At 47.5% G+C, this 16,616-nt stretch overlaps 1 protein-coding gene across 8 annotated transcripts in view; it reads left to right on the forward strand.

The window, feature by feature from the left end:
• The window catches only part of MINK1 (misshapen like kinase 1), a 965,829-nt gene that overhangs the window by 424,763 nt on the left and 524,450 nt on the right, over positions 1 to 16,616 (forward strand). For all 8 annotated transcript variants that reach the window (XM_085637899.1, XM_085637895.1, XM_085637897.1 and 5 more), the window contains one exon: positions 7,584 to 7,714. In XM_085637899.1, coding sequence (XP_085494025.1) covers positions 7,584 to 7,714 — 131 coding nt within the window. The remainder of the gene's footprint in view (positions 1 to 7,583; positions 7,715 to 16,616) is intronic.

Here is a 16,616-nt window from a genome sequence, read left to right on the forward strand (position 1 = left end):
TTGCTTGCCTAAATCATCCAGATGTAGGCTTATTAATCTAGTCCTCTCAAGGAGGGGAAGTAGGAGGGACTTGACCATAGTCTCTATTTTTAAGAGTAGATCGGCCAGGGGGTCCGTGTCAGTAGTTGACCCTATGGTGTTAATACTTAAAGGGGGATTATTTGTTGCTAGAAGGCCAGTAAGAGTCGAGGTTTGAGCTATGGATTTGGTCTTCTGGTTCTTAGCCAAGGATGATATAGCGGGAGGGGCTTGTCTCTTTCTTGAAATATGTCTAGTATCGGAGGGGCCTATTATCGATGGAGGGGTTATTACCAGATTTGGTGAATCTGATAGCCCTGATATGGATGAACTGATTGTGTGGTCAGTAGAGAGGACCGTAACTGGGGAGTTAGTATATACTGCTATTTCATCCCTTTCGGGGATGGAGCCTACTCCCTCAATCGTCATCCCCGGAGAGAGTGCTTTTCCAATTGTGCCCAATGAAGAACGTTTACCAGTTAACAAATCAAGGGATAGACGTTTTTCTGTTTCTGCAATTTCCTTCTCTAGAACGGTAGTCACCCGTTTGAAGAATTGGTCTATAGTGCCAGAGACAGGGCCATTAGATGTGTTGACAGTTAAAGAACGTGATTTTCCTGCGTCTAATGGCATATTTTGGGGCTACAGGGAAATATTAAGGGGAAACAACACATAAACAGGTCCAAGATAGCAGCAACACGAAGTCCAAGGATTATGAGTGTTTGTGGCAGTGTGGAAAAACAATTCTTACCACACAATAAGGGTTAGGGGGATGGCCCGTCCCGTCCTCAATCGTCCTCGAACGGCCTCAAACGGCCCGCTCTTTGCCCGGTCTTCACTCCGGGCGCGTCCCGCTGGCGCGTAAGGGCGAGACTCTTATACTGAGGAAATAGTGGGAAAGGAGGTGGGGCCGGGAAGAGGAGACAGGTGTGCTGGGTCAACTCAGTAGCGAGCACCCTGGTCCTCGCAGTCCCGGGGATGTGAGGGTTTGTAGCGGCCTCCCCAAGTTCAGCGCGGCGTCCTTTCAAGTCGGCAGTCTCAGGCAGGCAGAGAGACCAGCTCCACGATGTCCAGCAACCAAATGCGGCGAACGGCTCCCGCGAAGCGGGGGCCGCGAGAGGTAAAGTGCTTGATGGAGGCGGGCCGGGAAGAGGAGACAGGTGTGCTGGGTCAACTCAGCAGCGAGCACCCTGGTCCTCGCAGTCCCGGGGATGTGAGGGTTTGTAGCGGCCTCCCCAAGTTCAGCGCGGCGTCCTTTCAAGTCGGCAGTCTCAGGCAGGCAGAGAGACCAGCTCCACGATGTCCAGCAACCAAATGCGGCGAGCGGCATGTGCTTATTGATATCTGTGGTTTGTTTCTCCAACACCTGTAGACTCCCACCTGTACTCCTGTGCACTTGCAGAGCTATGATCTCACAATATGGAAGGAACGTCTGTAACCTACACTTTCGCCTGAAACTCAGAGAAGCCAAAAACAAGGGCATGAACCAATAGCATTTCATATTCAAGGCAGCCCTTTGTGGAGCCACACAGGATTCAAGTACTCTGGGTCTGGCTGTAGTAAGGATCAGGCGGTGGCATAGGATCATTGTTTCATCTCTTGCTATCCGTTTCAGGAGACGCACCGTAAGCTTTCTACCACAAACTCGCCTAAACCCCACTCTCCTAATGCTGAAACGGGACATGTTGTTTTGTCTTTAGTCAACAAAGTTCTTTTCAATAGTGTGGTGTTGTATAGTTCCTTCTAAAATTAGAAAGATAAAGAGTGGTACTTTGATTCACAAGAAGGCAGGCACAATTCCCTGTTTAAATGTTTTTAGCATAATTGAGTGCTGTTTAGTGGAACAAAAGTGAAATGTAAGAAAATCTATCTTGTGAGCTGCAGCCTACCTGTGCCCCAGATTACAGTGAGCAAAGTCCAGGAAGTGGTAAGGAGGCCGACTAGTGCTGTCTCTTTCCTAAAAAAGTTTTTAAAAAATGATTTTTCCTACCTGTGGTTGCATCATCTTTTCTTTTTTTTTTAAATTTCTTTAACTATCTTTGCCTGTGGTTGTTACAGTTTAAAATTGTAGTTTTAACCTGTCTGTGATTTGCATAATTTATCAACTGTTTTGTGTTTAAACTGGTGGTTTTTCCTGCCTGTGAATGCTTCCATTTAACCTGTTGAATTGTGGGATTTGCAGTCCAAACTCTGTAGTTTTTCCCTCTCATTCCCTGTGACTACCAGTTTTTCCCTCCAAATTTCTCCTTTGCTCTGTGCTAAGACCTGTATGTTAAGCAGTGCACCCCCAGCCACCATTTTGTGTTAACAAGTCAGTGAAACCAGCCCCCCCTTCACCCCTCCGCCCCCCAGCAACAGGGATATTCTACATCAGAATGTGCTCTGAGACAGCAGTAATCTGCTGTGTGCTGTTTAAACTGTATTTAATAGGGACTGTGCACTTCGTGTTTTGGCCAGGAGAGGGAGTAAAGTTTTATTCAAACAGCAGAAGTCCAAAGTGTGGATTGAGCCTGTCTGTCTCCTATGAGATTTCTAAATAGAGCAGCAGCTGCCAACTCCCGGCCAGCAAACCTTGTCCGAGGTAGCTGGGACCCTATATAGTCTGCTATTGTTTGGTACATGTGTGCACTGATGGTGGTTGTATCTGGTGTATCTATTGGGTTAGGGTTAGTGTCCTCATTAGTTGGGTATTTGGGGTTCTGATTGGTTTCTGGGTCTATGATTCAATCAATGTAGGGTTGGGACTAGGGCTAGGATTTCTATTGGAAGTAGGGACTAGGGCTTCCTGTGTTATTGGTTGTTGGGACTAGGGTGGGACTAGGGCTAGGGTTAGGCCTTTAATTGGAAATAGGGACTATGGCTTCCTGTGCCATTGGTTGCTTGGACTTGGGATGGGTCTACTGGTAGGGTCAGGGCCTCTATTGGACATAGAGATAAAGGTTTTTTAAACTGATTGGTTGCTTGGACTAGGCCTGAGATTGGCTGTAAGGTCGTGGTTTCCTACTGGTTCCAGATTTTAGGGGTAGTGTTGTGATTGGATAGTGTTAGGGCTAGGTTTTCCATTGGCTGAAGGGGTCACCTGATTACTAGGGCTATAAAAGGCCAGGGTTCGGGCGTTCCAGTCCGGGCGGAGAGGACAAGGGCAGTTGCCTGTTTGAGCCTGTTAAGGGTGGAGAGGACATGGGCAGTTGCCTGTTTTAGCCTAATCGAGACTTGTAGGGACCAGGGCCAGACATGCTGCCCATGTTCCCATTCAGTAATACCCACCCACAATGTATTTTCACTATAGATATGTACAATGTGATAAAACCACGCACACCAATTTGTTGAGTTAAATTTACGCCAGTTGGGGCGTGCTGTAGAGGAGAGCGTCTCCTAAACCAGGACGCAGGAATAAGTGAAAATTGCACTAATCAAAATGAGTAGTGTCCCTCTAAGCACAGCCAAAGTGCAACAATGTTGCAAGATGAGTCAAGAAATAGTGCTGAGTTTCAAAAAAAGTTCCAATATGCACATTTGTTAACAAATGTTTGATCAAAGTTGAATTCCTCGTTACATTCACGGGATTGTTGATTCAACACAATGGTTCAACACCGGACTTTTAAGTGCGCTCAATGCATTTCGGGTCACGCACGACCCTTCATCAGGAGAAGTCCTAAAAGAATCCAGAAGGAGAGTTTTAACGACCTACTCAGGTATATGGACATCAATAAATGAACTCAAGTCCGCCAATATAAACCGATCCGAAATGAAGTGACGGTGAAAGTAAAGAAAAACGTGGCTGTCGATAGGAAGAACGGAGACCCACGAAGGAATCCCAAAATGTGTCGTATTAAATGAAAATATGACCAAAGAGTGATTCGTTAATCATGTAACGCAAATACATGAAAAACGATACAATGACAACTTCGTGACAACCCGTTAAAATAAACCGCTTGTGAGAAAACAAGGTATAGCGTGGTGCTCTATAAAAAGCCCAATGACGTGCATTTAAAAACGAAACGTACCTGTGATTTAAGTAATCAAGAGTTTCAAACGTCCAAGAGACGAACAACATATACACGTGTAATCTAGCACCAACGGATATAGTGGATAGTAAAGAGTGAACAGGAACACGCTAATAACCGAAACGTGAAGACAGAAAGCGAAAAGGGGTTGAGTGATAGATAACTCAAGTGGTCGCCATATTGAAATGGAGTCCTAACGTAACTAAGATAATGATGTTGATACAATGACGATACTATAAGGGCAAAAAAAGAAAAGAAACAGAAACAGGTAGAAGGAATAAGGGAGTTTGAAAACAATTATAACGTGGGATAAAGTGAAGAAAAGTAAACGAGAAGCAAAAAACTGAAATTGCAAATAATGTGAAATAAAATAAAGTTATCAAAAAAATAACACAAATAAAGGGACAAACTAATAATTAAGAATATAAGAACAATAAGTACTTGCATAGAAAAGTGAGTGAATCAAAAAGAACAATAGAGCATAGTAAGTTCATAGGAATTAACAAAACTAAAACTCAATCCAAATGATATTGTGTTGAAAAAGATACATGGAGAAATAGTTTGTCCCTTTATTTGTGTTATTTTTTTGATAACTTTATTTAATTTCACATTATTTGCAATTTCAGTTTTTTGCTTCTCGTTTACTTTTCTTCACTTTATCCCACGTTATAATTGTTTTCAAACTCCCTTATTCCTTCTACCTGTTTCTGTTTCTTTTCTTTTTTTGCCCTTATAGTATCGTCATTGTATCAACATCATTATCTTAGTTACGTTAGGACTCCATTTCAATATGGCGACCACTTGAGTTATCTATCACTCAACCCCTTTTCGCTTTCTGTCTTCACGTTTCAGTTATTAGCGTGTTCCTGTTCACTCTTTACTATCCACTATATCCGTTGGTGCTAGATTACACGTGTATATGTTGTTCGTCTCTTGGACGTTTGAAACTCTTGATTACTTAAATCACAGGTACGTTTCGTTTTTAAATGCACGTCATTGGGCTTTTTATAGAGCACCACGCTATACCTTGTTTTCTCACAAGCGGTTTATTTTAACGGGCTGTCACGAAGTTGTCATTGTATCGTTTTTCATGTATTTGCGTTACATGATTAACGAATCACTCTTTGGTCATATTTTCATTTAATACGACACATTTTGGGATTCCTTCGTGGGTCTCCGTTCTTCCTATCGGCAGCCACGTTTTTCTTTACTTTCACCGTCACTTCATTTCGGATCTGTTTATATTGGCGGACTTGAGTTCATTTATTGATGTCCATATACCTGAGTAGGTCGTTAAAACTCTCCTTCTGGATTCTTTTAGGACTTCTCCTGATGAAGGGTCGTGCGTGACCCGAAATGCATTGAGCGCACTTAAAAGTCCGGTGTTGAACCATTGTGTTGAATCAACAATCCCGTGAATGTAACGAGGAATTCAACTTTGATCAAACATTTGTTAATAAATGTGCATATTGGAACTTTTTTTGAAACTCAGCACTATTTCTTGACTCATCTTGCAACATTGTTGCACTTTGGCTGTGCTTAGAGGGACACTACTAATTTTGATTAGTGCAATTTTCACTATAGATATGTACCTATCTTTGTGTATTGCTTTGTATAAACATGTAGAATAATTATGTTGTTAAAAACAAAATCATCTTTGGTCTACGTGTACTTGCTTCCCTTGTGCATCTATGTACCTTCCATGTACTTGGATCTGTCTGTTACTTTTCTCCTGAAAAAGCATATCCAATGCACTACCCTATTTCTCATCCTGTACCTCTATCAATATCTTTAATCTACATATACTCCCCTCCTTTATGCATCTATATACTTTCAATGTACTTATGGATCTATATATGTATCACTTTCTTCTAATTTGGCATTTCCAATGCACTACCCTATTTCTCAGCCTATTCTTCTCTCAATATATCTTCTAGCCCAACATTCTGACTCATCTCAAACTTCTTTCTACTACTCTTTACAATGCACTACCCTATCTCTCACTCTGTACATTTATCAATATACCCTCTACACCCACTCTGTACATTTATCCCAAACCCCATACCACTACTATGATCCCCAAAATAACCCTTTTTAGACTCTCTCCTACTCTACCCCTCCTTGCATCATCTAGTGACCCCTTTTTACTCATCCAAAAGCCTCCTCCTACAGCTATGACCTAAAAAACAACAAAATAAATTCCTTCAATCTTCTATCCCTCCACTAACCTTTTCAATCAAAATAACAGACTAACATGTTCATTTCTCAAATTCCATATTCCACTATACTAACTCACCACTAATCCTTTATGGGTTCCAGAGTAGCGTGCTACTCACCAATAAAGCGTTTCAACACCACATCAGGGTTACAAGTGCTATATAAATGCAGACCCTTTTTCCCTTTTCTACCCCTCCCCAACCCTTCTCAATCCAAATAACTGAATAACATATCCACCACTCATATTAATTTCATGTTTCACCATACTAATTCAACACTAATCCTTATTGGTTCCAGAGTACCATGCTACTCGCCAAAAAAGCGCTGCAAAACCCCATCAGGGGTAGCAAGCGGTATATAAATACAAACCTCTTTCCCTCTTCTATCCCGCCACCTACCCTTCTCTAGCCAAATAACTGAATAACATATCTACCACTCAAATCACTTCATATCTCACTATACTAATTTTCAATCACTAATCCTTTTTGGGTTCTGGAGTAGCGTGCTACTTGCCAGAAAAGCATTTCATCACCCACCAGGGGTAACAGGTGCTAAATGAATGCAAACCTTTCTTCCCCTTCTATCCCTCCGCTATCCTTCTCACTCCAAATAACTGAGTAATATACACCACTCAAATTACTTTCATATTTCGCCATACTAATTCACCACTAATCCTTTATGGGCCTCCGGAGTAGCGTGCTTCAACACCTCATCAGGGGTAACAAGCGCTATATAAATACAAACCTTTTTTCCTCTTCTATCCTTCTGCTATCCTTCCGAATCCAAATAACTGACTGACCTATCCACCTCTTAAAATTTACTTGCATGTTTCACTATACTAATTCAACACTAATCCTCTATGTGTCCCGGAGTAGCGTGCTACTCGCTGAAAAAAGTGCTTCAACGCCTCGTCAGGGGTGGTAAGTGCTATACAGATGCAATTACAATGCAATACAATGTTCCTCAGAGGAAATCACAGCTGTTCTAGCTATAGGGTGTACGTAGGAGGTAGGCGGCATTTTAATCAGCCAGTAGCGATGCTTGCATGAACGTATTTAGGTTCCTTCGTAGAGTCCCTTCTGCCATGTGAGATGCCTTAGTAATCTAGTTCAGAAGGATCACAACCCTTGAAGCCATGATTCCGGTTCATTTCCTACTCTGTCCCAGCAGCACTGCTTTCCATACTTGGACTGTTCTTCAGATTCACCTCCACACCCAGGGCATCTTGCCTCCCTTCCATACATGTCATCTTTGATAGATCTCACAGTGTTGAATGCAATTCGTGATCCCTTGCTCAGTTGACCACTGGCCTCTGACTCTCGTGCTCTGCTTTTGTTTCAGTGGACTTCGGGGTAAGCGCGCAACTTGACCGTACAGTCGGTCGAAGGAACACGTTCATCGGCACGCCATATTGGATGGCCCCGGAAGTGATCGCATGTGATGAGAACCCTGATGCCACCTACGATTACAGGGTGAGAAGCTCTCTCTTTGTTTGGCTTCCTTCCTCCGAATTTTAAGATCACGTTGTAATATGCACAGCAGGCACTTCTACATTTCCAGGTGTGACGTACGCAGTCTGGTACATTTATGGATGCTTCGAGTAAAGTACTATAGCAAAGTAAAGAGAGGATACATCTGCCACCTTCTGCTCTCTGCATCTGTGTGAGTACTAGTATATACCTCATTACTCAAGCACTCTGAAGTACCCGCTAGGAACTTCCGGCAAACATTAGATATACTGGTGCATGACCCATGCGCTCATGGCGTACGCTTCTCATCAAAGAAAACTGCCTGGGTGCCCGCGGCCCTCCCCTATTACCTTAAAACCTCAGGATCTTTGGTATCTTCCAGATCTCCCTCCCTCACCTTCCATCTGACGTTTCTCTGTATAATATAATACCTGGGCGCCTCTGTCCCCCCCGCTATAACTATAAAATATCATGACTTTTGGTAGCCCCCCCCATGTACTCTCTCGCCCTCACCTTCCATCTGACGTCTCCTTATATAATACCTGGGCACCTGCACCCCCACTATTACTATAAATATCACGACTTTTAGTAATGCCCCCCCCCCCAGTACTGTGCTACCCTCCGCTTCCGTGGGAAGTCTCCTCTCCGTATAATGCTCCCTAGACTCCTTCACCCTGTTCCCCTGCCTCTCTTGTGTATTTCCCAAGCTCACCTTCCAGTAAATGTCTGGGTTCCTGCTCCCTCTTCCTTATTACTTTGAAATATTGGTACTTTTTGCAACTCTCCCCACCCTCCCTTGTGTATTCACCCTTCCTTCACTGAAGTCTCCCTGTACAACAATGCTCTACTCCTGCAGCCCCCCCAGTACTATAAAGTATCCAATCTGTTGAACCCCAGGCCCCAATTCCCCCTTCCTATGTTTTCCCTCCTTCACGTTAAAGTTTACTCTCTCTCTCTGTGTTTGGGCTGCTGCAGTTTCTCTCCCTTAGTATGGGTCTTGTCTCTTCAAAGCCTCTGGCATGCTGGGGCCTTCCTCCAACTCTGCCCCCTCCCTTCCTTGCATTGTATTGTATTGGCTCATCTTATACAGTAACCCCTGTCACTTGCTCCCCACCGATGTACACCTTCCCCCAGGACACTGGACCCACTCCTGCTCAACACCACTTCTCACGCACCTTGGCCCCCAACCTAGCATCTGTAGGATCGCTTCCCTCCCTGCAATTCTTCCATCATCTTCACCTCTGGCCCCTTTCCGAAGCAAAGTGTAGAGGTCGGATGACAGAGGTGGTTGGGATATGGAGAGAAAATAAATCTGGATTGTGTGGGGTGGGGTTGGGAGACGCGCTGCATTGTTTACTGTGTCGGAAGTGAGGTACGCGGGAGGCTCCCAGTGCACTGTACGCGGGATGCTCCCAGTGCACCGTGTAGATAGTGAGGTACGCGGGATGCTCCCAGTGCACTGTGTAGATAGTGAGTTACTCGGGATGCTCCCAGTGCACTGTACGCTGGATGCTCCCAGTGCACTGTGTAGGAAGTAAGGTACGCGGGATGCTCCCAGTGCACTGTACGCGGTATGCTCCCAGTGCACTGTGTAGAAAGTGAGGTACGCGGGATGCTCCCAGTGCACTGTGTAGGAAGTGACGTACGCGGGATGCTCCCAGTGCACTGTACGCGGGATGCTCCTAGTGCACTGTGTCGGAAGTGAGGTACGCGGGATGCTCCCAGTGCACTGTGTTGGAAGTGAGGTACGCAGGATGCTCCCAGTGCACTGTGTCGGAAGTGAGGTACGTGGGATGCTCCCAGTGCACTGTGTCGGAAGTGAGGTACGCGGGATGCTCCCAGTGCACTGTGTCGGAAGGGAGGTACGCGGGATGCTCCCAGTGCACTGAGGTACGCGGGATGCTCCCAATGCATTGTGTCGGAAGTGAGGTACGCGGGATGCTCCCAGTGCACTGTGTCGGAAGTGAGGTACGCGGGATGCTCCGAGTGCACTGTGTCGGAGGTGAGGTACGTGGGATGCTCCCAGTGCACTGTGTCGGAAGTGAGGTACGCGGGATGCTCCCAGTGCACTGTGTTGGTAGTGAGGTACGTGGGATGCTCCCAATGCACTGCACTCTGCCTCATGTATTTCTCATTCTTTTATATTCACTGTGAGAAGTCTTGACTTACAATTATCCTCTATGACTTTTTCTCATGGCAGCTGCTCTGCCCGTCCTGGCTCTCTGTGAACTTTACAGTGTACACCGAGGTGGCAGTTCAGCTCACCATGGTCCTCCCTGGATACTGCAGGAAGGGGGTGGGAATTGCATCTCACTCTGTCCCGCCCTACATGCTGGTGTAAGGAGGGCGTTGGGGAGTACCCCTGGGGCAGTCCATCTCACTCTGTCCCGCCCTACATGGTGGGGGGAGTAGGGTGTTGGGGAGTACCTCTGGGGCAGTCCATCTCACCCTGTCCCGCCTTAAATGCCGGGGTAAGGATGGTGTTGGGGAGTACCCCTGGGGCAGTCCATATCACTCTGTCCCGCCCTACATGCTGGTGTAAGGAGGGCATTGGGGAGTACCCCTGGGGCAGTCCATCTCACCCTGTCTGGCCCTACATGCTGGGAGGAGTAGGGTGTTGGGGAGTACCCCTGGGGCAGTCCATCTCACCCTGTCTTGCCTTACATGCTGGGGTAAGGATTGTGTTGGGGAGTACCCCTGGGGCAGTCCATCTCACTCTGTCCCGCCCTACATGCTGGTGTAAGGCCAGCATTGGAGAGTACCCCCTGGGGCAGTCCATCTCACTCTGTCCCGCCCTACATGCTGGTGTAAGGCTGGCATTGAGGAGTACCCCTGGGGCAGTCCATCTCACTCTGTTCCGCCCTACATGCTGGGGCGAGTAGGGTGTTGGGGAGTACCCCTGGGGCAGTCCATCTCACCCTGTCCCGCCTTACATGCAGGAGTAAGGATGGTGTTGGGGAGTACCCCTGGGGCAGTCCATCTCACCCTGTCCCGCCCTACATGCTAGTGTAAGGAGGGCATTGGGGAGTACCCCTGGGGCAGTCCATCTCACTCTGTTCCGCCCTACATGCTGGGGCGAGTAGGGTGTTGGGGAGTACCCCTGGGGCAGTCCATCTCACCCTGTCCCGCCTTACATGCAGGAGTAAGGATGGTGTTGGGGAGTACCCCTGGGGCAGTCCATCTCACCCTGTCCCGCCCTACATGCTGGGGGGAGTAGGGTGTTGGGCAGTACCCCTGGGGCAGTCCATCTCACCCTGTCCCGCCTTACATGCTGGGGTAAGGATGGTGTTGGGGAGTACCCCTGGGGCAGTCCATCTCACTCTGTCCTGCCCTACATGCTGGTGTAAGGAGGGCATTGGGGAGTATCCCTGGGGCAGTCCATCTCACTCTGTCCCGCCCTACATGCTGGTGTAAGGAGGGCATTGGGGAGTACCCCTGGGGCAGTCCATCTCACTCTGTCCCGCCCTACATGCTGGGGGAGTAGGGTGTTGGGGAGTACCCCTGAGGCAGTCCATCTCACTCTGTCCCGCCCTACATGCTGGGGGAGTAGGGTGTTGGGGAGTACCCCTGGGGCAGTCCATCTCACTCTGTCCCGCCCTACTTGCTGGGGGAAACAGGGCATTGGGGAGTACCCCTGGGGCAGCCCATCTCACTCTGTCCCGCCCTACATGCTGGTGTAAGGTGGGCATTGGGGAGTACCCCTGGGGCAGTCCATCTCACTCTGTCCCGCCCTACATGCTGGTGTAAGGAGGGCATTGGGGAGTATCCCTGGAGCAGTCCATCTCACTCGGTCCCGCCCTACATGGTGGGGGGAGCAGGGCGTTGGGGAGTACCTCTGGGGCAGTCCATCTCACTCTGTCCTGCCCTACATGCTGGGTGAAACAGGGCATTGGGGAGTACCCCTGGGGCAGTCCATCTCACTCTGTCCCGCCCTACTTGCTGGGGGAAACAGGGCATCGGGGAGTACCCCTGGGGCAGTCCATCTCACTCTGTCCCTCCCGACATGCTGGGGGGAGCAGGGCGTTGGGGAGTACCCCTGGGGCAGTCCATCTCACTCTGTCCCGCCCTACATACTGGGGGGAGCAGGGCATTGGGGAGTACCTCTGGGGGAGACCATCTCACTCTGTCCCGCCCTACATGCAGGGGGGAGCAGGGCGTTTGGGAGTACCCCTGGGGCAGTCCATCTCTCTCTGTCCCGCCCTACATGCTGGTGTAAGGAGGGCGTTGGGGATTACCCCTGGGGCAGTCCATCCCACTCTGTCCCGCCCTACTTGCTGGGGGAAACAGGGCATTGGGAAGTCCATCTCACTTTGTCCCGCCCTACTTGCTGGTGTAAGGAGGGCATTGGGGAGTACCCCTGGGGCAGTCCATCTCACTCTGTCCCGCCCTACATGCTGGGGGAAGGAGGGCGTTGGGGGGTACCCCTGGGGTAGTCCAGCTCACTCTGTCCCGCCCTACATGCTGGGAGGAGGGCGTTTGGGAATTCCTCTGGGTTAGTCCAGCTCACTCTGGCTTTTTCTGGGTACTGTAAGTGACACAGTTCAGCTGTCCGTGGGGTCTCTGGATCTTGTGGGGGACAGGCAGCAGTATTGCTTACTATGATCTTCCATGGATGATGCAGGCAGGAGCAGTTCGGCTTACTCTGGCCTGGATACTGCCTGGGGCAGTTCTGCTCACTCTGACCCTCCTTGGACCCTGCAGGAGGAGCAGTTGGACCCACTCTGGCATGCTATAGAGCTAGTTTAGAAAAGTATCAGCCCCACTCATTCCACAGAAGGCATCCTTGACTTGTTCTGGGTTCCATTGCTGCCATGGTAGAGTCCGCTGGCGCTTACCTGGTCAGGCCACTGCCTTCTTCATTCCTCCATTGCTCTGAGTCACAGACTCCTTAGCGCTCCTCCTAAGTCTCCCAGTGCTCGGCCCAGACCCTGCAGTCTCATAAGTAGTGCTAATGTGACCAACGCTGTCCAGTCATCACCATGTGGACTAATAGAGAATATCGACCTGGTTGTCGCTCAGTTTATTGCTGCTTGTATTGAGGCCCTCGACACTTGTTCCTATGAAAGCTTGTAAATCAAGCAAGAGGTCTGCCGCCGCTCAGTGGTACACACCAGGACAAAAGACCCTGCAAGCAACTAGCATGTACCTAGAGTGTGATCAACTGCTTACAGTCCCCATCGTGTCTATCCCAAGCATGTTCACATGTCATGCTGGAGCTATCTCACAGCATGCGTTGAGAGAACAGTCAAATAATGCACCCAGCCCACTGTGTGCTTTCAAGCAATCCCTGCATCACAACCATGAGCCAGTTCCATGATAAAATCAGAAACATCAACACTTATTTTGCCTCCAAACCCCTCTAACTCTCTCTCCCACATCCATAGGTCTCCCAGTTCCCGCGCACTTTGCTCCCCAGCTAGGTTTCAGCAGTTTAGTATGCCATAGGTGGAAACTGTGATGCATGAGATCTCCCAGGATCTCCCCATTGACCCTGGCCCCCCACACATCATTTCTGCTGACACCAGAGTATTCAGTGTCCCACTGACAGGTCTCTTTAATATGTCCCTTTCTGATGCAGACAGCCCACCAGTTTGGAAATACATGAAGGTATGTAAAAAACCTTCTGCTGACCCCTTCGTTCTTTCTAGGTATCAGTCCATATCCCCCCTGCCTTATCCCGTTGAGGACATGGGAAAACCTTTTAATGTCCAGCTGACGTCCTAGCTAGAATGTAGCAATCTTTTAGATCCTCCGTCTGGCTCCAGGGCTTTCCACAGCACCAAAGCTGCTTTGTTGGCGGCCGCTGAGTGCCAGGTGAAGCTTGAATGAGATCCGTCCTCGCCACAACATTTCATACAGTCACAGGCCTTACTGATCCAACGCATACATGCGCGGAAGGTATCCGTTTGCAAGACCTGCATTGGTTCACGTTGTTTCTTACTGATGGAACTCAATCCATCCATCTCCCCACTCCAAATCAGACCCGGTGTCCATAAATCAGGAAGTCCCCATGGATTCGCCCTTTGCCCGACCCTCTTCAACATTTATGTGACCCAACTGGCCGTCATTATAAGATGTGGCTTTGAAATCTTATCTTATGCTGATGACATTCGGCTTATTATCTCCATCTCTGAGAACAGTGAAGAGACTGGCCAGCATGTGTAGCGCTGCTCTTTGGGTGAAGGGCAGCTGTTGAAGCTTCATTGTGATAACACACACATCATTCTTTTCGATAAGACAAACACCGTTTGGGCCACGGATTGCTGAGCAAGTGAGCTAGACTCCTTCGCCCACTAAGACGCAAGGAACCCGCCATTGCCAATTCCCTTTCTTGAAAGAGCAAGTTACTGCTGTCAGTAGTATCTGCCACTGGATCCTGCACGTTACGCAAAACCTTTCAATCGCTCACTCTGCACTATTGGAAAACTGTCATCTAAGCACTAAGAAGTAGTATGTTCGTGTTCTACCTGGTATTCTTCGAGTTGCCCCTCCCCTAACTTTTTTTACACCTTCAACCCTCCCGTTTTATTGACTTTTTTATTTTTTGTCTTAATACTTTGCTCACTTTACCACTGCTAAACAGTTCTAAAGGGCTCTCTCCTTAAAACATAGTAGAATTGGCTTATACCCAATTGGCATATTTAATTTACATGTAAGTCCTTAGTAAAGTGGCACTATCTGTTCCCAGGGTCTGTAAATTAAATGCTACTAGTGGGCCTGCAGCACTGATTTGGCCACCCACTTAAGTAGTCATTTTAAACATGTCTCAGTTCTGCTATTGAGACCAAGGCCTGCCTCAGTGCTGGTGGCGCCTGGAGCAAGTCTTTTTTTGGTGTCCCCCCACCCATGACCCTCCGCCCAGGATTCCCTAACTACCACCCAGCAAACTTGCTCCTCATATCTCCATAGCACTTCTCTCACATACCTTTCATTTGTTTTAATGCACTGGTAAAGGCTGGCTTTACTGTCCACTCAGCTATCCACATAAAATACAGATTTTTTTTGTGTAAATTTCTTTTTATTCAGCATCACAAGTAAATATCACAACATGAGCACAGTAGAGGGCATCGGACCTCGAAACAAGAGAGTTGGCTAATTACAGACCAGTTTCACATATCAAGAGGATTCAATATATCCCCCTCCAAAATAGGAATCCGTCAAAGGATTTCACTTTTATCCTTTCACACTTGTTCTATTGAAAATCAGAAGTATGGTGGCCTCTGAGGGAGTGAAGTTCAGTACTCTCTTCCACCTTGTTGAATGTACCTTTGGTCTTTCCACATGAGTTGAAGAGGGCAATGAAGTGAATGTTTTTATTTGTGTTTCTATGAGAATGGAGGCGTGCATCTGTTGGAATGTTACAGTGGCTCCCGGAACGAGGACAAGCAATGATTCAAGCATGTGCATGTATGAAAGATGCCAACACTGGAGAACTGCAGTTATAGGGAAATAACATTATTCTTTTCTTATAGCAAAACTTTCAATTTGTCAGCAGTCCTCGGGACCTGATAATGCCAGAGACTATGGACCAGGCTTCTTGTGCAAGCAATAAGAATTCAATATACCCTCCAACGTCGAGGAAGGTCTCAGTCCTCCAAAGCATCTACATAAATGGGATTCTGTTGTTGATTTTATGATGACTTTTTGTTACTGCCTGACCGTTTCCTCAGCAAGCGGTTCTAATCCACCATCTTCAGGTGTAGTTATCCTCATAGCTGCCTTGAAATTAACAGTTCATTTTTGTATATAGTTTACAAAAGAAGATCATTAAAAGAATAGGCCCTCCAAGAAAAGTGCACACCACTTAGCAGGGAACAGCAGTAAATGTAACAAATTATGGAATCCCGTCTTGCTGTACTTTAACGAAGAATAAAGCTGCCTCAGTTGTCGGCAGTCTCTAAGAGCCTTAGGCCTTGTTGATTAATCCATGATATCGCGGATGCCACTGAGCCTGGATGAGTGATGCGCAGCAATATATCCAAGTATCTAAGTGAGTGGTCAGCGGAAGAGAGATGGAAGGGTATGGGGATTTTCTCTCTTGATATCAGGTAATGGGGAAGGTAGATGTTGGTGTGTACGGCCACCAATATGTTGTTTTTATATCTACTAAATACATCATAAAAACTATTGAATTAAAAAAAGGCACTCACTCATCCAATACTCAAGTTCTCAGTGTCATAATGTTGAAATTCAGTCTTCAGTCCATGAATCCTCAGGTCTATAGAACTAATGGCAGATTCCAGGTGCAGATATGAAGGGAGATCTCTTCGCTAATCCTCTGCCTCTCTGCAAAAAAAGAAAACCATCTGCTCCCCTCCATGTCTGCATATTTCAGCCCTTAGCATAAACTCCCTCATGGGTTGGAAATCCAGGAAGGAATGTTAGTCGTTGGTAGGGAAAAGGAAATCCTTACTCGAGACTGGGTCTGTCCCAGAAAGGAAACTCTCACATCGTTCATCGACACCTCTTAAATTCAAGTGCACTCAGTATTGAGGGTGATTCCAAACAAATGCATGAACGGGATGTTGTAGAAATTGGGCCTACAAAGGTCACCTCAGTGTTTGGTGAAACAAGTGCAGCTGCAGGTGTATGCGCAGACAAGAGTGTTAGAGGCATATGAGCTGTAGATTGTATACTTTACAGGCGCGGACAGTGTTTCCTGAAATCCTTCATTCTCTGTGCACCGTGGAAGTTGCCGGGACGTTTTAATCAGCGCTAACCTTGATTTTACCTGGAGCCCGTTTTACCTGCTGGGACTGCGAGGTCCAGGGTGCGTAACTACAAAGCTAACACAGCGCACCTGGACACTCTTCCCGGCACCTCCTACTTCCACTATTTGAATCCAGCCCACAACCGCGTTAGCGGGACGCGTGCGGGGCGTAGTCCGGGGCGAAGCCCGGGCAAA

Source organism: Triturus cristatus, chromosome 12 (assembly GCF_964204655.1).
Source record: "Triturus cristatus chromosome 12, aTriCri1.1, whole genome shotgun sequence".
In the NCBI taxonomy this organism is placed as follows: domain Eukaryota; kingdom Metazoa; phylum Chordata; class Amphibia; order Caudata; family Salamandridae; genus Triturus; species Triturus cristatus.